General features: G+C 43.3%; 1 protein-coding gene across 1 annotated transcript in view; it reads left to right on the forward strand.

Annotated features, from left to right (window-relative positions):
* Nucleotides 1-25,404, forward strand: part of LOC135508457 (calcipressin-2-like) — an 81,889-nt gene that overhangs the window by 50,804 nt on the left and 5,681 nt on the right. Inside the window, exons 4-5 of the mRNA XM_064928654.1 lie at nt 12,758-12,931; nt 21,540-21,711. Of these exons, the coding sequence (XP_064784726.1) occupies nt 12,758-12,931; nt 21,540-21,711 (346 nt within the window). The remainder of the gene's footprint in view (nt 1-12,757; nt 12,932-21,539; nt 21,712-25,404) is intronic.

The following is a 25,404-nucleotide window of genomic DNA, read 5'->3' on the forward strand; positions in this document are numbered from 1 at the left end:
CCCGCTCCAGAGTACAGGCCTCGATGTAACGCTCATTCCTTCAACGATAAACGCGAAGGACGATCAACTGTCCGTTCTGTCTCCCTGTAGCGCTGTCTTAGGCCTCTCACAGTACGGACATTGCAATTTATTGCCCTGGCCACATCTGCAGTCCTCATGCCTCCTTGCAGCATGCCTAAGGCACGTTCACACAGATGAGCAGGGACCCTGGGCATCTTTCTTTTGGTGTTTTTCAGAATCAGTAGAAAGCCCTCTTTAGTGTCCAGTGAAGAACAGTGGGTTAACAGGGGCAGAACGACAGATTTGTACCTTGTCAGCTCGGGGATTTGAACTTGCAACCTTCCGGTTACTAGTCCAACGCCCTAACCACTAGGCTACCCTGCCGCCCCATCTGTAAGCTGGTAGTGTCTTAACGACCGTTCCACAGGTGCATGTTCATTAATTGTTTGTGGTTCATTGAACAAGCATTGGGAAACAGTGTTTTAACCCTTTACAATGAAGATCTGTGGTTATTTGGATTTTTACAAATTATCTTTGAAAGACAGGGTCCTGAGAAAGGCTTTCTTTTTTTGCTGAGTTTATATCATAGTTCCTTACCCCCATTCTATCTCCTTAATGATGAGTGCCAAGCAGGGCCTTACCCCGATTCTCTCCCCTTAATGATGAGTGCCAAGCAGGGCCTTACCCCCAATCTATCTCCTTAATGCTGAGTGCCAAGCAGGGCCTTACCCCCATTCCTCCAATCTATCACCTTAATGATGAGTGCTAAGCAGGGCCTTACCCCCAATCTCTCCCCTTAATGCTGAGTGCCAAGCAGGGCATTACCCCCAATCTATCTCCTTAATGCTGAGTGCCAAGCAGGGCCTTACCCCCAATCTATCTCCTTAATGATGAGTGCCAAGCAGGGCCTTACCCCCAATCTATCTCCTTAATGCTGAGTGCTAAGCAGGGCCTTACCCCCAATCTCTCCCCTTAATGCTGAGTGCCAAGCAGGGCCTTACCCCCAATCTATCTCCTTAATGCTGAGTGCCAAGAAAATACCCATCTGGTCTAATTTTTTGTGTCTTTGGCCAAGTCTGAAACAGACAAAAGGCTCTGTTCCAATAGCCAATAGCTATACTAGAATATAGCACTTAGTATGAGGCAACCCACTGGGCATCCATTCTAAGTACATTGGAAAGTAGCCAAAGTCTAGCTCCTTAAGATAAAAGGTGTCCATTACCCATGCTCCTCCACTATCTCTATGCCACCTTTATGTACAACTCCAGGTGAATTGGACTGGCCAATGAGCTGGTCAAAAGGAGCCAAGAGAGAGAGAGAGACAGAGATGAGTGACACAATCCCCTGAGGCAGTGGTCATCTTTCAGCACATTGCCTTGTGGGTAATGTGGTGGTCATTTTCCTGGTGGTAATGGAAAAGCTGTCATGGCCATAACAACATCAAGACAACACAGATAGCAAGACAGGAAGTAATTATTCCCGAAAGGAAATCAACCGAAAAACAGTTGATCAAGCTAAAGACATTGATGGTTTGTGAATGGTCTAGGAGCGACACAAGGGATGAGTTAGAGATCGAATTAGAATGAGCTGTCTCTGTGGTGTTACAGTGTGGATGAGAGGAACACACACCATACATGCACGTCTCTCACACACACAAACCGACAGCAACACACACGCAAATGTATCTGTCTGTTGTGTTATGTAAACGTGACATGACGTTTGCTTGGTTTAGCGTCGGGCTCAGTGACGATTAGCAAGGCTGCGGGACCATACTTATACACACACACACCCCCACACACACACACACACACTGCTGATGCACTCAAACCAGGGTCATACAAAAACAGTTGGGCTGTACTTCTATAAGCAGAAACAGTAACAGGGCTGTTTTCCCTTCTGCTTGAATGTAGAAAAAAACAACACTAGGTAGTCATCTGGATGAAACCTCAGACATTTCATATTTGCAAAGTCCAAAGAGTTAAGTGAATAAAATAATGGTGACTAAATGTTTTCTGATGACATAAGCATCAGTGGAAATGTACTGATAGTGGTGATTTCAGCATAACATTGGTACGACCCTGATCCAACCCTGGTTGACGAGCCAAAAACTCATATCCGTCTAGTCAGCGGGTAATCAGTGCTCCCATGAAGGCAGAGCTTTAGTTAACAGGGCTTTAGTTAAGGTCAAACCCATCGAGGCAGAGCTTTAGTTAACAGGGCTTTAGTTAAGGTCAAACCCATCGAGGCAGAGCTTTAGTTAACAGGGCTTTAGTTAAGGCCAAACCCATTGAGGCAGGGCTTTAGTTAACAGGGCTTTAGTTAAGGCCAAACCCATTGAGGCAGGGCTTTAGTTAACAGGGCTTTAGTTAAGGCCAAACCCATTGAGGCAGGGCTTTAGTTAACAGGGCTTTAGTTAAGGTCAAACCCATCGAGGCAGGGCTTTAGTTAACAGGGCTTTAGTTAAGGCCAAACCCATCGAGGCAGGGCTTTAGTTAACAGGGCTTTAGTTAAGGCCAAACCCATTGAGGCAGGGCTTTAGTTAAGGACAAAGGCCTTCCCGCCTTTGGGAACAACACCCATTGTTAGGGCAGAGGTGTGCATCTCTTCATTATATACAGATCTCTGGTGTAAATGGGGAGGTGCACACCTCACAGAACACCAAAAATACAACATGAGAACAAGCTGAAAAACTGTCATAAGAAAACGAAAAATAACTCAACCGTGATTATTTCGATGCAGGCATTTGGAAAACATACATTTGCTTTAGTGAAGCACAAACCCATCAAGGCAGGGCTTAAGATAGGGCACTTGCAATGCCAGGGTAGTGGGTTCGATTCCCATGGGGGACCAGTATGAAATAAAAACAATGTCACTCTGGATGAGAGCATCTGCTAAATTACTAAAATATCAATGTAAAATATAGTTAACAGGGGTTTGTTTAGGACAAACCCATCAAGGCAGGGCTTTAGTTAACAGGGCTCAAGGCAGGGCTGTCGTTAACAGGGCTTTAGTTAACAGGGCTTTAGTTAACAGGGCTTTAGTTAATAGGATATATCACTAACCTCACCTACCATGCAATAGTGAACAAACTGCAACATTTTACAATATTTACATTGACAATATCAGCCATCTACTGTTTGCCTTTGCCTTTGTCCCTATTCTCAAATTGGCCATGAACCAAACGTGTGTCCAATTGTAGGAAAGGGTGGCACTTGGTAGGAAAGGGTAGCTTTGAATGAGTCTAGATTAGAATATCACGGCTGTAAAAGAAACGGATGCATCTCATAATGAACGATAGGAGTGTTTGTTTGGTGTGGAAACAAGATAGCACAACGCGTTCACCCCCGTACTAACTGGTAGGAATGTAGAGCACAGAGGCGAGTGTTAGCGCTCAGGCTAACATCTAGTTTACTTTCTGATTCTGCCCGTTGGTAGAGTGACCGTCACCTTCACCACAGACAGACTGAGTGAGGTCTGAGGTTGGCAACGATGGGAACTCCTGACCACAGACTAGTCTGGACAAACCACCAGACTCTATTATGAGCATTTACCTCAGAGTAGGTAGTTATTCCTCACGTGCTAATGCTAAAGACTATAACAAACCAATAACAAAAAACACACGCACTTAAACTTTAGCCTAGCCTTCAGCGCTAGAAACTTGCAAAACAACTCACATTTACCTCCCTCATAGAGGCTTATGCTAATGCAGATAAATCTAAAACACACGTTAGATATCCTAGCCGCAATAAGCCTTAGTATTCACTGCAACAAAAAAAAAACTGTCAGTTAAACAACTCATGTCAAAATGACTGTGAGTGTACATAACTGCTACTGAGGCAGTCTGACAGTGGTTGTGTTATTGCTGTGGGATCGATATGGGAACGGTATCGACGGATGAGATGTAATGCCCCTGGGGACTCGCTCCGTTCCACAGAGATAGAAATCAGGGTATAGCGTGGGGAGCGTTAATCTTATAGAATACAATTAAAATGGGGCTGGATATATTGGCATACTACAGCTGAAGTCGGAAGTTTACATACACCTTAGCCAAATACATTTAAACATTCCCTGTCTTAGGTCAGTGAGGATCACCACTTTATTTTAAGAATGTGAAATGTCAGAATGATAGTAGAGGGAATGATTTATTTCAGCTTTTATTTCTTTCATCACATTCCCAGTGGGTTAGAAGTTTACATACACTCAATTAGTATTTGGTAGCATTGCCTTTAAATTGTTTAACTTGAGTCAAATGTTTCAGGTAGCCTTCCACAAGCTTCCCACAATAAGTTGGGTGAATTTTGGACCATTCCTCCTGACAGAGCTGGCAAAGTCAAGGTATTGGAGTGGCCATCACAAAGCCCTGAATCAGGTTTGTTGGCCTCCTTGCTGACACACACTTTTTCAGTTCTACCCACAAATGTTATACGGGATTGAGGTCAGGGATTTGTGATGTCCTCTCCAATACCTTGACTTTGTTGTCTTTAAGCCATTTTTCCACAACTTTGGAACTATGCTTGGGGTCATTGTCCATTTGGAAGACCCATCTGCGACCAAGCTTTAACTTTCTGACTGATGTCTTGAGATGTTGCTTCAATATATCCACGTAATTTTCTTTCCTCATCATGCCATCTATTTTGTGAAGTGCACCAGTCCCTCCTGCAGCAAAGCACCCCCACAACATGATGCTGCCACCACCATGCTTCATGGTTGGGATGGTGTTCTTCGCCTTGCAAGCATTTTTTTACGGTGGTTTTGGTTTCTTCCTTGCTGAGCGGCCTTTCAGGTTATGTCGATATAGGACTCGTTTTACTGTGGATATAGATACTTTTGTACCTGTTTCCTCCAGCATCTTCACAAGGTCCTTTGCTGTTGTTCTGGGATTGACTTGCACTTTTCTCACCAATGTACGTTCATCTCTAGGAGACAGAACGCGTCTCCTTCCTGAGCGGTATGACGGCTGCGTGGTCCCATGGTGTTATACTTGCGTACTAAGAGGGTTCTAGTTCTCATCAACATGTATAGTATAATCACTCATAATAATATAATAATAATAATAATAATAATAATATATCCCATTTAGCAGACGCTTTTGTCCAAAGCGACTTACAAGTCGGCTGGGGCCACTACTTTTTACATATGGGTGGCCCCCTGTACAGTACTGTGAGAGTTATAGTTCTCATCAACATGTATAATATAATCACTCATATTTGTAAGTCGCTCTGGATAAGAGCGTCTGCCAAATTACTTAAATGTAAATGTACAGTACTGTGAGGGTTCTAGTTCTCATCAACATGTATAATATAATCACTCATACTGTACAGTACGGTGAGGGTTCTAGTTCTCCCTCTCTCCTGCATTTGGCCACAAGTTCTCATCAACATTACATCTTATGTCTTCTCTGGCGATGCATCTTGGGAAGGATCTCCTGGAATGTCTAATCCAACCCTGTCAGTCTTCAGGAGAAGTTTCTCCACAACCTGCATTCATGAGATCCAGTAAGGACATCTGGTCATGTGGATGGTGGCCATAAACCTTTCACCTCCACGCAGAGAAAACCTCCTCTGTGGGGTTTAGGAAGGGTGAGAATGGAGGCAGGAATAGTTCTGACATCCTGGGATGTGCAGTAAACCAGTCTGTGACTGCAGCAGAGTGGTGGAATGCCACATGATCCCACACAACAACGAAGGTAGGGGAGTTTCCTGCCCCTCTCTCCTCCGCTGACACACGTCAGTTATTCAGATCATCCAGAAAATAAATGAGCCTCTCTGTATTGTAGGGGCCAATGAGTGGTTTGTGTAACAGCAAACCATCATTGGACAGTGCTGCACATATTGTGATGTTAGTCCCTCTCTGCCCTGGGACATCCACTCTCTGTCCAATCACATTTCTTCCCCTGTGGTGTTTTTTCCCCAGTTTGAATCTCCATTACTCTCTAAAATACAGTAAATCCACAGTTTTACACTACTTTACATTATGCATAGTGGTGTATGTGCCCTGTTTGGTTATTGAACAGACATCTTACCTGGACATATTGATACCTGAGTTCTTTCACACGTTCACCGTTTCTCTGAAAGGGTACAGTGTACAACTGCTTCATCCTTATTTAATGTTTCTCTGGGACTCTGGCAATTGTCGTTGTGCTGACCGTATTCACATTCCCAAAAGTGATATCGTCTGCCAGCACTCTGTCCCGAATTTCCTGCAGTTTTAGTGCATTGTTGCTAATTACCATGTCAACAATGGCAATTTGCTGCAGTTTTAGTGCATTGTTGCTAATTACCATGTCAACAATGGCAATTTCCTGCAGTTTTAGTGCATTGTTGCTAATTACCATGTCAACAATGGCAATTTCCTGCAGTTTTAGTGCATTGTTGCTAATTACCATGTCAACAATGGCAATTTGCTGCAGTTTTAGTGCATTGTTGCTAATTACCATGTCAACAATGGCAATTTCCTGCAGTTTTAGTGCATTGTTGCTAATTACCATGTCAACAATGGCAATTTCCTGCAGTTTTAGTGCATTGTTGCTAGTTACCATGTCAACAATGGCAATTTCCTGCAGTTTTAGTGCATTGTTGCTAGTTACCATGTCAACAATGGCAATTTCCAGTTACCATGTCAACAATGCAGTTTTAGTGCATTGTTGCTAGTTACCATGTCAACAATGGCAATTTCCTGCAGTTTTAGTGCATTGTTGCTAGTTACCATGTCAACAATGGCAATTTCCTGCGCGTCTGATAATATTCTGCCTCTACTTCATGTGGGAGGCAACCTTTGGATCCTACTGAAGAACACAAAACAATCAATCAATACTGCTATTGTACTGTAATATGTATTATCACTTATCAATTATCACTGACGGATGCACATCTCACCTGTTGTTTTGCTAGAAAATTCGTACTATTGATGCAACTGTTGAACGCTGCAGATTTGGTTGCAATCTTAAACCGGTCTCTCTCAAAGAGAGAGCATGGTTTACAACATGGTTGATAATTGTGGCCCTTATCTCATCAGAGACCACCGCTCTTGGTCTTCATCTCCTTTGTCCTCCACACATTCTCCCTCTCGCTCCCTGACACTCTTCTTCCCCCACCAACCTGTCTTCCTTGATCCATGTTTCCAAACTAAATCATCCTGAAGCCGTCCTCTTTTGTCTGTTTGGTAACGAGACAAAAAAAACAGGACACTTGGGTAGGCTTTCAGATGAAATTGCAATCAGCTGTGTTTGGAATGATTAAATATTCTGCTGAGATGTTCGATATGTTTCAGTCTGGTTACTGAAGAAATGCACGACATGTGTCATCATTCTGTTTTGAATGTGTTAACAGTTTTGGAAACAGTGTGTTAGCATTTGAAAACGTGCTGTAAATATATAGTTTAGCAAGTGGTGGAGTATGAATGAGAATAGGGTTCATGGATTTCGGAGAATGTGGTCATTGAATGCATTTTGTGTGAAAACAATGAAACATGTTTCACAGTTTGGTCCACATACACTTCTGTTTTGCTGACTGTGTGAAGAGTTTTGACAATGTATGTTAGCAATTGAAAAAATGTAAATGAGTGTGGGGTATTTCAAAGGACAAGCTTATCACTCTGGGAGTTTGATGGCATGCAGCCTAGGTCCATTACTGATTAGATTAGGGCATGTTTCAGGTCCATTACTGATTACATTAGGGCATGTTTCAGGTCCATTACTGATTACATTAGGGCATGTTTCAGGTCCATTACTGATTAGATTAGGGCATGTTTCAGGTCCATTACTGATTACATTAGGGCATGTTTCAGGTCCATTACTGATTACATTAGGGCATGTTTCAGGTCCATTCCTGATTAGATGAGGGCATGTTTCAGGTCCATTCCTGATTAGATTAGGGCATGTTTCAGGTCCATTCCTGATTACATTAGGGCATGTTTCAGGTCCATTCCTGATTACATTAGGGCATGTTTCAGGTCCATTACTGATTAGATGAGGGCATGTTTCGGGTCCATTACTGATTAGATTAGGGCATGTTTCAGATCCATTAATGATTAGAGTAGGGCATGTTTCAGGTCCATTCCTGATTACATTAGGGCATGTTTCAGGTCCATTACTGATTAGATTAGGGCATGTTTCAGGTCCATTCCTGATTACATTAGGGCATGTTTCAGGTCCATTCCTGATTAGATTAGGGCATGTTTCAGGTCCATTACTGATTAGATTAGGGCATGTTTCAGGTCAATTACTGATTAGATTAGGGCATGTTTCAGGTCCATTCCTGATTACATTAGGGCATGTTTCAGGTCCATTACTGATTAGATTAGGGCATGTTTCAGGTCAATTACTGATTACATTAGGGCATGTTTCAGGTCCATTACTGATTAGATTAGGGCATGTTTCAGGTCAATTACTGATTAGATTAGGGCATGTTTCAGGTCCATTCCTGATTACATTAGGGCATGTTTCAGGTCCATTACTGATTAGATTAGGGCATGTTTCAGGTCCATTTCTGATTAGATTGGGGCATGTTTCAGGTCCATTACTGATTAGATTAGGGCATGTTTCAGGTCCATTACTGATTAGATTAGGGCATGTTTCAGGTCCATTACTGATTAGATTAGGGCATGTTTCAGGTCAATTACTGATTAGATGAGGGCATGTTTCAGGTCCATTCCTGATTACATTAGGGCATGTTTCAGGTCCATTACTGATTAGATTAGGGCATGTTTCAAGTCAATTACTGATTAGATTAGGGCATGTTTCAGGTCCATTCCTGATTACATTAGGGCATGTTTCAGGTCCATTCCTGCTTAGATTAGGGCATGTTTCAGATGGGTCACTGAGCTCATGGATAATTCACAGTTTGAATAGAGGCTTAAGAGGACTCTACAATACAATACAATGCAACACAATACAACAGACTTTAACATAATGTCAACAAGTTGGTTTTAAAGTTTCAGAAAGATAATTTATTCCAATCAAATCAATGTTTTGGTCATTTTATTCATATTTCTGAAGTAGTCTTGAAGGCAGGATTGTCTGGAACATAGCAGACAGAAACATTGGGGAAAGGGGGAAACCTAGTCGGTTGTACAACTGAATGCATTCAACTGAAATGTGTCTTTGAATCAGAGTAATGCAGGGTGCTTCCATAATCAACATCCGCGTCTTCGGCGCCCGGGGAACAGTGGGTTAACTGTGTTGCTCAGGGCTAGAATGACAGATTTTTACCATGTCAGCTCGTGGATTTGATCCAGCCACCTTTTGGTTTCTGGCCCAACACACTAACCACTAGGCTAAATTGAAGCCTGTCATAGCATGAGTTGAAGTTACCGTGATGTAACCATTATGTCATTATGGCGTAACTGTGACTGGATGAAATCACTCACTGTACTGTAGCGGAGGATACCGTACATCTACACTGTACATCTACACTGAGCTTCTTCAACATCCTGTTGTTTATTATGACATCAACTTTTTAATCACACTGTTTCACCGGTCTTTCGTGCTTACCTAACACCGAGACCCGGACCAAACACACCTATGTTTACCTTACTGTGTGTGAAGCACCCACCACTTTTGCCTGTTTTTCACACTACGCACTACACACTATGCACTACACACTACATACTACGCACTACACATGACACACTACAGACTATGCACTACTCACTACCCACTACGCACTACTCACTTCACACTACCTCCTACGCACTACAGACTACGCACTACACACTATGTACTACACATGACACACTACAGACTACGCACTACTCACTACCCACTACGCACTACAGACTACGCACTACACACTACGCACTACTCACTACACACTGCAGACTATGCACTACTCACTTCACACTACCTCCTACGCACTACAGACTACGCACTACACACTATGTACTACACATGACACACTACAGACTACGCACTACACACTATGTACTACACATGACACACTACAGACTACGCACTACTCACTACCCACTACGCACTACTCACTTCACACTACCTCCTACGCACTACAGACTACACACTACAGACTACGCACTACACACTACAGACTACGCACTACACACTACTCACTATGCACTACACACTACGCTCTACACACTACACTCTACACACCTGATCTTAAAGGTGAGCCTGTCTTGTCTTCTCCTTGTGCACAACATCACATCACCAGATTACACATCACCAGATTACACAACAACACATTACCAGATTACACAACAACACATTACCAGATTACACAACAACACATTACCAGATTACACAACAACACATCACCAGATTACACAACAACACATCACCAGATTACACAACATCACCAGATTACACAACATCACATCACCAGATTACACAACAACACATCACTAGATTACACAACAACACATCACCAGATTACACAACAACACATAACCAGATTACACAACAACGTTAGTCAAACCACGTCTTGGCGTGCACGAGAGGAGATTATCCATCTGAGAAATGTAATTACTCTCCTTACCAGGTTGGATGGGGAGCGTTGCTGCACAGCTATTTTCAGGTCTCTCCAGAGATGTTCAATCGGGTTCAAGTCCGGGCTCTGGCTGGGCCATTCAAGGACATGAGACAAGGAGACTTGTCCTGAAGCCACTCCTGCCACTCTTGTCTTGGCTGTGTGCTTTGGGTCGTTGTCCTGTTGGAAGGTGAACTTTCGTCCCAGTCGGAGTTCCTTAGTGCTCTGGAGCAGGTTTTCATCAAGGATCTCTCTGTACTTTTCTCCGTTCATCTTTGCCTCGATCTTGACTCGTCTCCCAGACCCTGCCGCTGAAAAACATCCCACAGCATGATGCTGCCACCACCATGCTTCACCGTAGGGATGGGGTCAGGTTTCATCCAGACGTGGCGCTTGGCCTCCCTGACCAAGGCTCTTCTCCCCCAGTTGCTCAGTTTGGCCAGACGGCCAGCTCTAGGAAGAGTCTTGGTGGTTCCAAAACAGGGGGACCTTCAATGCTGCAGAAATGTTTTGGTACCCTTCCCCAGACCTGTGCCTTGACACAATCCTGTCTCAGAGCTCTACGGACAATTCCTTTGATCTCATGGCTTGGTTTTTGCTCTGACATGCACTGTAGGACCTTATATAGACAGGTGTGTTTTTCCAAATCATGTCCAATCAATTGCATTTACCACAGGTGGACTACAATCAAGTTGTAGAAACATCTCAAGGATGATCAGTGGAAACTGGATGCACCTGAGCTCAATTTTGAGTCTCACAGCAAAGGGTCTGAATACTTATGTAAATAAGGTATTTCAGTTTTACGTTTTTTTTAAATAAATTTACAAAAATGTCTAAAAAACAGTTTTTTGTGTGATTATTTTTGATTTTGTTTAACCTTTATTTAAATAGGCAAGTCAGTTAAGAACAAATTATTGTTTACAGTGATGGCCTACCCCAGTCAAACTCTAACCCGGACGTAGCTGGGCCAATTGTGCGATGCCCTATGGGACTCCCAATCACAGCCAGTTTTGATACAGCCTGGAGTCGAACCAGAGTTTGTAATGACGCGTCTAGCAGTGAGATGCAATGCCTTAGACCGCTGCTCCACTCGGGAGTCCGAGTGTGGGGTACTGTGGGGTATTGTGTGTAGATTGATAAGGATTTTTTAAATTTAATCCATTTTAGAACAAGGCTGTGATGTAACGAAGTGTGGAAAAAGTCAAGGGTTCTGAATACTTCCCGAATGCACTGTAAATAGACACTAAAGCTCTGTGTGTTGGACGATACTATTGGAACGAGGTGAATTACATGATATCATCTTGTTATCATCTTGTACCAATAGTAAAGTCTGACACATACGCCTACAGTACACATATCAATATTATTTGTGTTTCATTTTGAGGACTAATTCTTATTTTGTGTCATAGTATATGCTTCATTCATTCAATTGTGTCATTTTCGTAAAAACTACAGTATGTACGTGATTGAGAGCCTTTCTGTTCAGCCGAATTCTATCACAGTTGCTCTAGCCCAAAATGGCAAGCCGACCAGCAGGCAGTCGGCGCCATTTAAACGTTGCCTAGTTTCATGGCTACTTTTCTTCCCTGGAACAGGTTTGATGAGCGAGAAAGAGTCTCCTTGATTGCTCCTTGAAAATCCACTAACCGTAGCATATGCCCCTAGAGTGCCACCACAACAGAGGACGGGAGTAACAAGAAGAGGATCTATGACATGGGACACCCCTATGTCCCCTATTGCTCAAATGACAGGATCGTATCCTGTTTCAAATGGCTGAATGATTCACCTAACTTTTCCGCTACTCCCATCTCTCCCACTGTATTTCTGCTCCCTTTGACGAATGAATAGAATAGATACATTATTGTCCCTTTTGTGAGAAACAGAAATGTGGGCCAGACACGTAGCAGTGCCCTTGGGCTATGCTGCCTTACAAACAATGCCCAACATGGTGTGGCATGCTACACATAGCTCCTGTATCATAAGTAAATACCAACATATCAAACAAGGAACATCAATGCAATGTCATAGTTAGACATTTCCAAGCACAAACCTGTGATAGAGCTAGAAACATGAATTGGCGTTTTAGTTATTAGCTATGTAAACAGGAAGTTAGTGGTGCTAAAACTACAGCATTCAGTAGAACTACATAATCAACATCTTGTAACATACAACAGAATGCTGTTTTTTGAATGGATTTTTCCTTTAACGGAGACATTTCAGGACGGGTGCAGGGTCATCTGTAGTCTAAAATGGCCGTCCTCTCTTTCCTTCTCTCCCAGGAGAGGTTCGAGGCCCTGTTCAGGATCTATGACGAACAGACGTCCTTCCAGATGTTCAAGAGCTTCAGGCGAGTCCGCATCAGTTTCAGCACTCCGGAGGCGGCCGCCCGCGCTCGCATCGAGCTCCATGAGACGGAGTTCAATGGCAAGCAGCTCAAGCTCTACTTTGCCCAGGTGAGTGAGCTCTTCCTGGGGGAAGGTTTGGGCCAGAACTGGGGCCTGTTGGGAGATATGGGAGTCATTACAGTCCAGGTTAAACATGCCTTTTTAGAGTGTTTTCTTCCAGTTAGTCTGTTTTCTTTAATTTGGTGCATAATGAGCACGGCCCCAGGTATTACAGAGGCTAAACTCAGAGCAGTATACTGAATCCTAGGGCATGCACTGTACTCTCCACTGGCCCCAACAACACTGGCCTCAGCATGATTATTGAAAGACTACCTCATCTCTGTACCCCACACATTCAATTATCTGTAAGGTCCGTCAGTCGAGCAATGATTTTCAAACACAGATTCAACCACACAGATCAGGGATGTTTTCCAATGCCTCGCAAAGAAGGGAGGCTATTGGTATTTAAAAAGCAGACACTGAATATCCCTTTGAGCATGGTGAAGTTATTAATTACACTTTGGATTGTGTATCAATACACCAAGTCACTACAAAGATACAGGAATCCTTACTAACTCAGTTGCCGGAGAGGAAGGAAACTTCTCAGGGATTTCATCATGAGGCCAATGGTGACTTTAAAACAGTTACAGAGATTAATAAATCTGATAGGAGGAAAATGAGGATGGATCAACAACATTGTAGTTACTCCACAATACTAACCTAATTGACAGAGTGAAAAGAAGGAAGCCTGTACAGAATAAAATATTCCAAAACATGCATACTTCACTAAAGTGAACCTGCAAAAAAATGTGGCAAAGCAATTCACCCTTTGTCCTGAATACAGTGTTACACTATATATGCACAAGTATGTAGACACACCTTCAAATTAGTGGACTCAGCTATTTCAGCCACACCCCTTAATGACAGGTGTTATAGCAGGAAAGGGGGGACCAACTCCATACTAAAGCCCATCATTTTGGAATGAGATGTTCGAGGAGCAGGTGTCCACATACCTTTGGTCATGTAGTGTATGTTTGGGGCAAATCCAATACAGCACGTTACTGAGTACCATTCTCCATCTTTTCAAGCATAGTGGTGGTTGCATCATGTTATGGATATGCTTGTAATCGACTGGGGAGTTTTTCAGGATAAAAAATAAATGGAATGGAGCTAAGCACAGGCAACATTCTAGAAGAATGAATTCACCTTTCAGCAGGACAATAACCTTAAGACAAGGCCAAATCTATTTTATTTTTATTTTTATTTCACCTTTATTTAACCAGGTAGGCAAATTGAGAACAAGTTCTCATTTACAATTGCGACCTGGCCAGGATAAAGCAAAGCAGTTCGACACATACAACGACACAGAGTTGCACATGGAGTAAAACAAACATACAGTCAATAATACAGTATAAACAAGTCTATATACGATGTGAGCAAATGAGGTGAGATAAGGGAGGTAAAGGCAAAAAAAAGGCCATGGTGGCAAAGTAAATACAATATAGCAAGTAAAACACTGGAATGGTAGATTTGCAATGGAAGAATGTGCAAAGTAGAAATGGAAATAATGGGGTGCAAATGAGCAAAATAAATTAATTAATTAAATACAGTAGGGAAAGAGGTAGTTGGAGTCGCTTACCAAGAAGACAGTGAATGTTCCTGACTGGCCGAGTTACAGTTTTGACTTAAATCTACTTGAAAATCTATGGCAAGACCTGAGAATAATTGTCTAGCAATGACCAACAATCAATTTGACAGCGATTGAAAATGTTTGAAAAGAATAATATGGAAATGATGAACAATCCAGGTGTGCAAAGCTCTTGGAGACTTACCAAGAAAGACTCACAGCTGTATTTGCTGCCAAAGGTGCTTCTACAAAAGTATTGACTCAGGGGTGTGACTACTTATGTCAATTAGATAGTTCTGTATTTAATTTTCAATACATTTGCTAAAATTTCTGACAAAATCTTTTCACTATGTCATTATGGAGTATTGTGTGTAGATGGGTGAATCTGTTATGAATTCAGGCTGTAACACAACAAAATGTGGAATAAGTCAAGGGGTATGAATACTTTCTGAATGTAGTGGTATTTCTCTACTGTACTCTCCCCATTGAGAATGTAGTGGTATTTCTCTACTGTACTCTCCCCATTGAGAATGTAGTGTTATTTCTCTACTGTACTCTCCCCATTGAGAATTTAGTGGTATTTCTCTACTGTACTCTCCCCATTGAGAATGTAGTGGTAATTTCTCTACTGTACTCTCCCCATTGAGAATGTAGTGGTATTTCTCTACTGTACTCTCCCCATTGAGAATGTAGTGGTATTTCTCTACTGTACTCTCCCCATTGAGAATGTAGTGGTATTTCTCTACTGTACTCTCCCCATTGAGAATGTAGTGGTATTTCTCTACTGTACTCTCCCCATTGAGAATGTAGTGGTATTTCTCTACTGTACTCTCCCCATTGAGAATTTAGTGGTATTTCTCTACTGTACTCTCCCCATTGAGAATGTAGTGGTATTTCTCTACTGTACTCTCCCCATTGAGAATGTAGTGGTAATTTCTCTACTGTACTCTCCCCATTGAGAATGTAGTGGTAATTTCTCTACTGTACTCTCCCCAATGAGAATGTAGTGGTATTTCTCTACTGTACTCTCCCCATTGAGAATGTAGTGGTAATTTCTCTACTGTACTCTCCCCATTGAGAATGTAGTGGTATTTCTCTACTGTACTCTCCCCATTGAGAATGTAGTGGTATTTCTCTACTGTACTCTCCCCATTGAGAATGTAGTGGTATTTCTCTACTGTACTCTCCCCATTGAGAATGTAGTGGTATTTCTCTACTGTACTCTCCCCATTGAGAATGTAGTGGTATTTCTCTAACTGTACTCTCCCCATTGAGAATGTAGTGGTATTTCTCTACTGTACTCTCCCCATTGAGAATGTAGTGCTATTTCTCTACTGTACTCTCCCCATTGAGAATGTAGTGGTATTTCTCTACTGTACTCTCCCCATTGAGAATGTAGTGGTATTTCTCTACTGTACTCTCCCCATTGAGAATGTAGTTGTGTGTGTGTGTGTGTGTCTGTGTGTGTGTGTGTGTGTGTGTGTGTGTGTGTGTGTGTGTGTGTGTGTGTGTGTGTGTGTGTGTGTGTGTGTGTGTGTGTGTGTGTGTGTGTGTGTGTGTGTGTGTGTATTTATGCATGCCCGTCTGTGTGTGTACTCAGCATGTGTTTGTTCTGAGTGTGTGTTCTGAGGTGTGGGTTCCATAAGGGACGAGCCAAGGTGTGTGTGTGTGTCTTATATTAGATATAATCCAGTACATTGTGATCAGTCCAGGGAGCCAACAGGAAGATAATTTATATATTATACTGATCCAGTCCTCTCAGATCTACATGAAGAGCCTATAGTGGTAAGAGTCTTTAGGGTAAGAGTCTGTAGGGGTAAGAGTCTATAGGGGTAAGAGTCTATAGGGATGCGGGTCTTTTATTTTATTTATTTTATTTTTTATTTCACCTTTATTTAACCAGGTAGGCTAGTTGAGAACAAGTTCTCATTTGCAACTGCGACCTGGCCAAGATAAAGCATAGCAGTGTGAACAGACAACACAGAGTTACACATGGAGTAAACAATTAACAAGTCAATAACACAGTAGATAAAAAGGGGAGTCTATATACATTGTGTGCAAAAGGCATGAGGAGGTAGGCGAATAATTAACATTTTGCAGATTAACACTGTAGTGGTAAATGATCAGATGGTCATGTACAGGTAGAGATATTGGTGTGCAAAAGAGCAGAAAAGTAAATAAATAAAAACAGTATGGGGATGAGGTAGGTGAAAATGGGTGGGCTATTTACCAATAGACTATGTACAGCTGCAGCGATCGGTTAGCTGCTCAGATAGCAGATGTTTGAAGTTGGTGAGGGAGATAAAAGTCTCCAACTTCAGGGATTTTTGCAATTTGTTCCAGTCACAGGCAGCAGAGTACTGGAACGAAAGGCGGCCAAATGAGGTGTTGGCTTTAGGAATGATCAGTGAGATACACCTGCTGGAGCGCGTGCTACGGATGGGTGTTGCCATCGTGACCAGTGAACTGAGATAAGGCGGAGCTTTACCTAGCATGGACTTGTAGATGACCTGGAGCCAGTGGGTCTGGCGACGAATATGTAGCGAGGGCCAGCCGACTAGAGCATACAAGTCGCAGTGGTGGGTGGTATAAGGTGCTTTAGTGACAAAACGGATGGCACTGTGATAAACTGCTTCCAGTTTGCTGAGTAGAGTGTTGGAAGCAATTTTGTAGATGACATCGCCGAAGTCGAGGATCGGTAGGATAGTCAGTTTTACTAGGGTAAGTTTGGCGGCGTGAGTGAAGGAGGCTTTGTTGCGGAATAGAAAGCCGACTCTTGATTTGATTTTCGATTGGAGATGTTTGATATGAGTCTGGAAGGAGAGTTTACAGTCTAGCCAGACACCTAGGTACTTATAGATGTCCACATATTCAAGGTCGGAACCATCCAGGGTGGTGATGCTAGTCGGGCATGCGGGTGCAGGCAGCGATCGGTTGAAAAGCATGCATTTGGTTTTACTAGCGTTTAAGAGCAGTTGGAGGCCACGGAAGGAGTGTTGTATGGCATTGAAGCTCGTTTGGAGGTTAGATAGCACAGTGTCCAAGGACGGGCCGGAAGTATATAGAATGGTGTCGTCTGCGTAGAGGTGGATCAGGGAATCGCCCGCAGCAAGAGCAACATCATTGATATATACAGAGAAAAGAGTCGGCCCGAGAATTGAACCCTGTGGCACCCCCATAGAGACTGCCAGAGGACCGGACAGCATGCCCTCCGATTTGACACACTGAACTCTGTCTGCAAAGTAATTGGTGAACCAGGCAAGACAGTCATCCGAAAAACCGAGGCTACTGAGTCTGCCGATAAGAATATGGTGATTGACAGAGTCGAAAGCCTTGGCAAGGTCGATGAAGACGGCTGCACAGTACTGTCTTTTATCGATGGCGGTTATGATATCGTTTAGTACCTTGAGTGTGGCTGAGGTGCACCCGTGACCGGCTCGGAAACCAGATTGCACAGCGGAGAAGGTACGGTGGGATTCGAGATGGTCAGTGACCTGTTTGTTGACTTGGCTTTCGAAGACCTTAGATAGGCAGGGCAGGATGGATATAGGTCTGTAACAGTTTGGGTCCAGGGTGTCTCCCCCTTTGAAGAGGGGGATGACTGCGGCAGCTTTCCAATCCTTGGGGATCTCAGACGATATGAAAGAGAGGTTGAACAGGCTGGTAATAGGGGTTGCGACTATTCGATGCTATTGCAGTCCGCCACAGGATGTTTTTGTGCTGGTCGAGGGCAGTCAGGTCTGGAGTGAACCAAGGGCTGTATCTGTTCTTAGTTCTGCATTTTTTGAACGGAGCATGCTTATCTAAAATGGTGAGGAAGTTACTTTTACAGAATGACCATGCATCCTCAACTGTCGGGATGAGGTCAATGTCCTTCCAGGATACCCGGGCCAGGTCGATTAGAAAGGCCTGCTCACAGAAGTGTTTTAGGCAGCGTTTGACAGTGATGAGGGGTGGTCGTTTGACTGCGGCTCCGTAGCGGATACAGGCAATGAGGCAGTGATCGCTGAGATCCTGGTTGAAGACAGCGGAGGTGTATTTGGAGGGCCAGTTGGTCAGGATGACGTCTATGAGGGTGCCCTTGTTTACAGAGTTAGGGTTGTACCTGGTGGGTTCCTTGATGATTTGTGTGAGATTGAGGGCATCTAGCTTAGATTGTAGGATTGCCGGGGTGTTAAGCATATCCCAGTTTAGGTCACCTAACAGAACAAACTCTGAAGCTAGATGGGGGGCGATCAATTCACAAATGGTGTCCAGGGCACAGCTGGGAGCTGAGGGGGGTCGGTAGCAGGCGGCAACAGTGAGAGACTTATTTCTGGAGAGAGTAATTTTCAAAATTAGTAGTTCGAACTGTTTGGGTATGGACCTGGAAAGTATGACATTACTTTGCAGGCTATCTCTGCAGTAGACTGCAACTCCTCCCCCTTTGGCAGTTCTATCTTGACGGAAGATGTTATAGTTGGGTATGGAAATCTCGGAATTTTTGGTGGCCTTCCTGAGCCAGGATTCAGACACGGCAAGGACATCAGGGTTAGCAGAGTGTGCAAAAGCAGTGAGTAAAACAAACTTAGGGAGGAGGCTTCTGATGTTGACATGCATGAAACCAAGGCTTTTTCGATCACAGAAGTCAATAAATGAGGGTGCCTGGGGACATGCAGGGCCTGGGTTTACCTCCACATCACCCGCGGAACAGAGAAGGAGTAGTATGAGGGTGCGGCTAAAGGCTATCAAAACTGGTCGCCTAGAGCATTGAGGACAGAGAATAAGAGGAGCAGGTTTCTGGGCATGGTAGAATATATTCAGGGCATAATGCGCAGACAGGGGTATGGTGGGGTGCGGGTACAGCGGAGGTAAGCCCAGGCACTGGGTGATGATGAGAGAGGTTGTATCTCTGGACATGCTGGTTGTAATGGGTGAGGTCACCGCATGTGTGGGAGGTGGGACAAAGGAGGTATCAGGGGTATGAAGAGTGGAACTAGGGGCTCCATTGTGAACTAAAACAATGATAACTAACCTGAACAACAGTATACAAGGCATATTGACATTTGAGAGAGACACAGCGAGGCATACAATAATCACAGGTGTTGAATTGGGAAAGCTAGCTAAAACAGTAGGTGAGACAACAACAGCTAATCAGCTAGCACAACAGCAGCAGGTAAAATGGCATTGACTAGGCAACGGGGCCGACAGATAAAACATAAACAAGCAGAATGGAGTACCGTGATTAATGGATTAATGGACAGTCCAGCGTGCATCAGCTATGTAGCCAAGTGATCAGTGTCCAGGGGGGCAGCGGTGGATGGGGCAGGGAAGCTGGACTGGCGAGTGTTATCCAGATTAAAATTAAAATAAAAAACAATGACTAAATAGCTTGTAGCTAGTTAGCTGGTTAGCTTCTGGAGGTTCTTGAGTGTGTTCTAAAAATTAAAAATAATAGCGATTCCGTATCACATTGGGTGAGGCAGGTTACCAGAAGGTATAAACAAATTAAAAATCGAAAAGTGATAGAAAGTAAATATGGGTCCAGTGAGTGTTTGGGATGCGGCGATTCAGACGGTTAGCAGGCCTGTGCTAACAAGCTAACAGTTAGTAGGCCGGGGCTAAACAAGGTAGCAGTTAGCGGACAGGGGCTAAACAAGCTAGCAGTTAGCAGGCCGAATTAGCAAGCAAGGAGATAGCAAGGGCTAGAGAGTTAGCCTTTGGGGGACGTCGCGATGGGGTGAGTCTGTTTATTCCTCTTCATGCGGTGACATCGATAGACCGGTCATGGGTCCGGATATTGTAGCCCAGGAGTATGCTACGGTGGTAGCACAGGGGCTCTGGCCGGGCTAGCTTCAAGCTAAGTGGGTGGAAACGCTAGCCAGGAGTAATCATCCGGGGTTGCGGTTTAGCTAGATAGCTAGTTGTGAAGATCCAGCTGAAAAATGTTCCGTTTGCGGTGGGAATCCAGGGATAAAAAATAAGGGGTAGGGGTAAGAGTCTATAGTGGTATGAGTCTATAGGGTTAAGAGTCTATAGGGGTAAGAGCCTATAGGGATAAGAGCCTATAGGGATAAGAGTCTGTAGTGGTAATAGTCTATAGTGGTAAGAGTCTATAGGGATAAGAGTCTATAGGGATAAGAGTCTATAGGGATAAGAGTCTATAGGGATAAGAGTCTATAGGGGTAAGAGTCTATAGTGGTAAGAGTGGTAAGAGTCTATAGGGGTAAGAGTCTATAGTGGTAAGAGTGGTAAGAGTCTATAGGGGTAAGAGTCTATAGTGGTAAGAGTCTATAGGGATAAGAGTCTATAGGGATAAGAGTCTATAGGGATAAGAGTCTATAGGGGTAAGAGTCTATAGGGATAAGAGTCTATAGGGGTAAGAGTCTATAGGGGTAAGAGTCTATAAGGGTAAGAGTCTATAGGGATAAGAGTCTATAGGGATAAGAGTCTATAGTGGTAATAGTCTATAGTGGTAATAGTCTATAGTTGTAAGAGTCTATAGGGATAAGAGCCTATAGGGATAAGAGTCTATAGTGGTAAGAGTCTATAGTGGTAAGAGTCTATAGTGGTAAGAGTCTATAGTGGTAAGAGTGGTAAGAGTCTATAGGGGTAAGAGTCTATAGTGGTAAGAGTCTATAGGGATAAGAGTCTATATGGGTAAGAGTCTATAGGGATAAGAGTCTATAGGGGTAAGAGTCTATAGGGATAAGAGTCTATAGGGATAAGAGTCTATAGGGATAAGAGTCTATAGAGATAAGAGTATATAGGGATAAGAGTCTATAGTGGTAAGAGTCTATAGGGATAAGAGTCTATAGAGATAAGAGTATATAGGGATAAGAGTCTATAGTGGTAAGAGTCTATAGGGGTAAGAGTCTATAGGGGTAAGAGTTAGAGGTCGATTGGGAATGGAGACAGTAAAAAAAAACAGGCAGGGACTACCTAGACTTGTTTCATTTTCAGTTGCTAAACATTTTCAACATTTTCCATTCCAAATGAACATGACCCAGATTTTATCACTGACATCCATTCTGACATGTCCCACTCTCCTCTATTCTCCACTTCATATAGATTCAGAATTCTGGGGAGGATATAGACAAGTCGTACCTGGCTCCTCCTGCGCCCGTCAAACAGTTCCTCATCTCTCCCCCTGCCTCGCCACCCGTGGGCTGGAGCCAGAGTGAAGATGCAACGCCTGTTATCAACTATGACCTGCTGTGCGCGGTGGCCAAGCTGGGCCCAGGTCAGTACATACATATACACACACACACACATGCATACATACATAGATACATACATACATATTGACAGTCTACACACCCTACAAACTCATATAGCATGTATCTACTGGCACTGTTATCTGAACTGAGCTCATCAGCTCCATGTGCTGTGCTATTGTGAGAATCCTAGGATAACAGTAACATACCAGAACGTGCACCAAGTAGCATAAACACATCCAATTCCTTTGTGCAGTATGCAGTATGCTGGATGGTTATCTAAGTATGAATGTGTATCAGAAAAAGAGATTAATCCTTACAATATTACAATTTAGTAATTTAGTCGATGCTCTTATCCATGGGCGATTTACAGGAGCAATTAGTGTTAAGTGCCTTGCTCAAAGGGCACATCGGCAGATTTGTTTCACCTAGTCGGCTCGGAGATTCAGACCAGCGACCTTTCGGTTACTGGCCCAACACTCATGAGCGCTATTCTGTTTCTTTAATGGCTCTCTTATGGCACACAAACTTCCTAATGGCATACTCTGAGACTGTCTATCTGGCTGAGTTAAGGGCTAGCATTGACCATTCTCTGTGATTGTTTGTCTGGCTGAGTTAAGGGCTAGAATTGGCCATACTCAGGGACTGTCTGTCTGTCTGAATTAAGGGCTAGCGTGTGTCATACTCTGAGCCCGTCTGTCTGGCTGAGTTAAGGGCTAGCATTGGCCAAACTCTGTGACTGTCTGTCTGGCTGAGTTAAGGGCTAGTGATGACCATATTCTCTGACTATCTTGCTGGATGAGTTAAGGGCTAGCGTTGGCCATATTCAGGGACTGTCTGTCTGGCTGAGTTAGCTGGAGCCCCCTTGGCCATACTCAGGGACTGTCTGTCTGGCTGAGTTAAGGGCTGGCGTTGGCCATACTCTGTCCCTGTCTCTCTTGCTAGGTAAAGGGCTAGCGTTGGCATTCAGGAGGTGACCTTTTAGAAATGCCAGCCATATCAAACAGGGAGTGTTCTTTCTACTGGAGACAGGGCAGTAGTGTCTCATGGTTCAAGAGGTCACCGAGTTCTCGGAATGCTTCACTGTGTCATCTGGAGTCTTGACTGTGCGGCCCAATACTGTGTCCTTTCTCCTGAAGTGTGCACTCGTACACAACTCCCCAACAAATGTAAAAGCATTGAGCTAGAAGGAGTTTCCACCACGTTTCTTACTGCAGCCATTTCCTTCCTCGTCTCCTCCCCTTTGAACTTCTCCTCCAATGGGTTTTGAGATGAGGAGCGAGGAGAATGGATGCAAGGAGTATGCTTTTGAGATCCCTATGAAGGAATGTGAATAAGTGCACACTTCGGAAGAATATACAGATTATTATTGTATTTGTTTATGATGATATAGACCCTGGTTATCTATGGAAAGGAAACCCTTCTCACCAGTAATATGCGAACTTAACTGCAGACAGACGCTCTAGTTAGTTACTCCTTTATATGATTTAGTAGGTTCAGGAGGCAAAAAGAGTGTCTTGGTCACTCCCAGCCTGAGTTTTTGTCTGTGGTTGTCTGGAAATCCAGACATCTGAATATTGCAGCACTTTGAGTGCCTCTATCTGGTCTACCTACAAACCTGAATGGCTGTGAAAGGAGATGTCATTGAGCATTGCTTTGACTTGGCTTCATCTTTTATGCACCTCCCCCTCAGCATAATGCATTACAGGCAAGAATAATGATTCCTACATTACATGATTTACCATGTTGCAGTGAAGACCCACCATCACAGTGCCGTTACTATGGTAACACCAGAAGGCATCAGGAAATAGGCCTTGGCTCTTGCTGGAGCTTCTTTAGCCTGCCTCTAAATCGTATTCGTTGCTCTGCTGCAGTGTGGCCCGCTGGCTCTCTCTGCTGGCCGCCTGTGGTAGTGACCTTCCCAAAACAAAACGGGGCCTTTTTCTGTCAGACGGCAGTTTGGGAAACTTCTTCTCATGTTTCCCTTGGCCCTGTCTGGTCTCCATGGCAACTGTGATGCAATCTGCATATTCATTTGTGTTGCTTAACCCTGGGATTCTCCGGATCCCACAGCACCGACTACATCAAATCTTATCTGTGATACCTCAATTTTATGTACTGATACTGGCTGTATTTTTTAGGAATCATATAACATTTAATCCATGCCATAACAGTCATTTCCTGTTAAATTTTAAATAAAATAAATTAATATTCCATTAAAAACATGAAGTTTCCAGCTACAATGGTCATTTACAACATTAACAATGTCTACACTGTATTTCTGATCAATGTTATGTTATTTAATGGACAAAAAATTTGCTTTTCTTTCAAAAACAAGGACATTTCAAAGTGACCTCAAACTTTTGAATGGTAATATATATATATACCGTTGTTTGTTGGGAAGAGCCCGTAAGTAAGCATTTCCCTGTTCATCTACTCCTGTTGTTTATGAAGCATGTAACAAATAAAAGAGAGAATGAGAGAATGATTCATTTCAGCTTTTATTTCTTTCATAACATTCCCAGTGGGTCAGAATTTTGCATACATTAAATGAGTATTTGGTAGTATTGCCTTTAAATTGTTTAACTTGGGTCAAACGTTTCGTGCCTTCCACAAGCTTCCCACAATAAGTTGGGTGAATTTTGGCCCATTCCCCCTGACAAAGCTGGTGTAACTGAGGCAGGTTTGTAGGTCTCCTTGCTCACACACACTTTTTCAGTTCTGCTCACAAATCTTCTATAGGATTGAGGTCAGGTCTTTGTGATGGCCACGCCAATACCTTGACTTTGTTGTCCTTAAGCCATTTTGCTACAACATTTTGCTACAACATTGTCCATTTGGAAGACCCATTTGCGACCAAGCTTTAACTTCCTGACTGATGTCTTGAGATGTTGCTTCAATATATCCACATAATTTGGCTTCCTCATGAAGCCATCTGTTTTGTGAAATGCACCAGTTCCTCCTGCAGCAAAGGACCCCCACAACATGATGCTGCCACCCCCGTGCTTCACGGTTGGGATGGTGTTCTTCAGCTTGCAAGCATCCCCCTTTTTCCTCCAAATATAACGAACGTCATTATGGCCAAACAGTTCTATTTTTGTTTCATCAGACCAGAGGACATTTATCCAAAAAGTACAATCTTTGTCCCCATGTGCAGTTGCAAACCGTAGTCTGGCTTTTTTATGGCGGTTTTGGAGCAGTAGTGGCTTCTTCCTTGCTGAGCGGCCTTTCAGGTTATGTCGATATAGGACTCATTTTACTGTGGATATAGATACTTTTGTACCTGTTTCCTCCAGCATCTTCACAAGGTCCTTTGCTGTTGTTCTGTGATTGATTTTCACTTTTCGCACCAAAGTACGTTCATCTCTAGGAGACAGAACGCGTCTCCTTCCTGAGTGGTATGACGGCTGTGTGGTCCCATGGTGTTTATACTTGTCTACTATTGTTTGTACAGATGAACGTGTTACCTTCAGGCTTTTTGAAATTGCTTCCAAGGACGAACCAGATTTGTGGAGGTCTCCAATTTTTTTTCTGAGGTCTTGGCGGATTTCTTTGGATTTTCCCATGATGTCAAGCAAAGAGGCACTGAGTTTGATGGTAGGCCTTGAAATACATCCACAGGTACACCTCTAATTGACTCAAATTATGTCAATTAGCCCATCAGAAGCTTCTAAACCCATGACATCATTTCTGGAATTTTCCAAGCTGTTAAAAGGCAC

The sequence above is a fragment of the Oncorhynchus masou genome, chromosome 21 (assembly GCF_036934945.1).
Source record: "Oncorhynchus masou masou isolate Uvic2021 chromosome 21, UVic_Omas_1.1, whole genome shotgun sequence".
Lineage (NCBI taxonomy): Eukaryota > Metazoa > Chordata > Actinopteri > Salmoniformes > Salmonidae > Oncorhynchus > Oncorhynchus masou.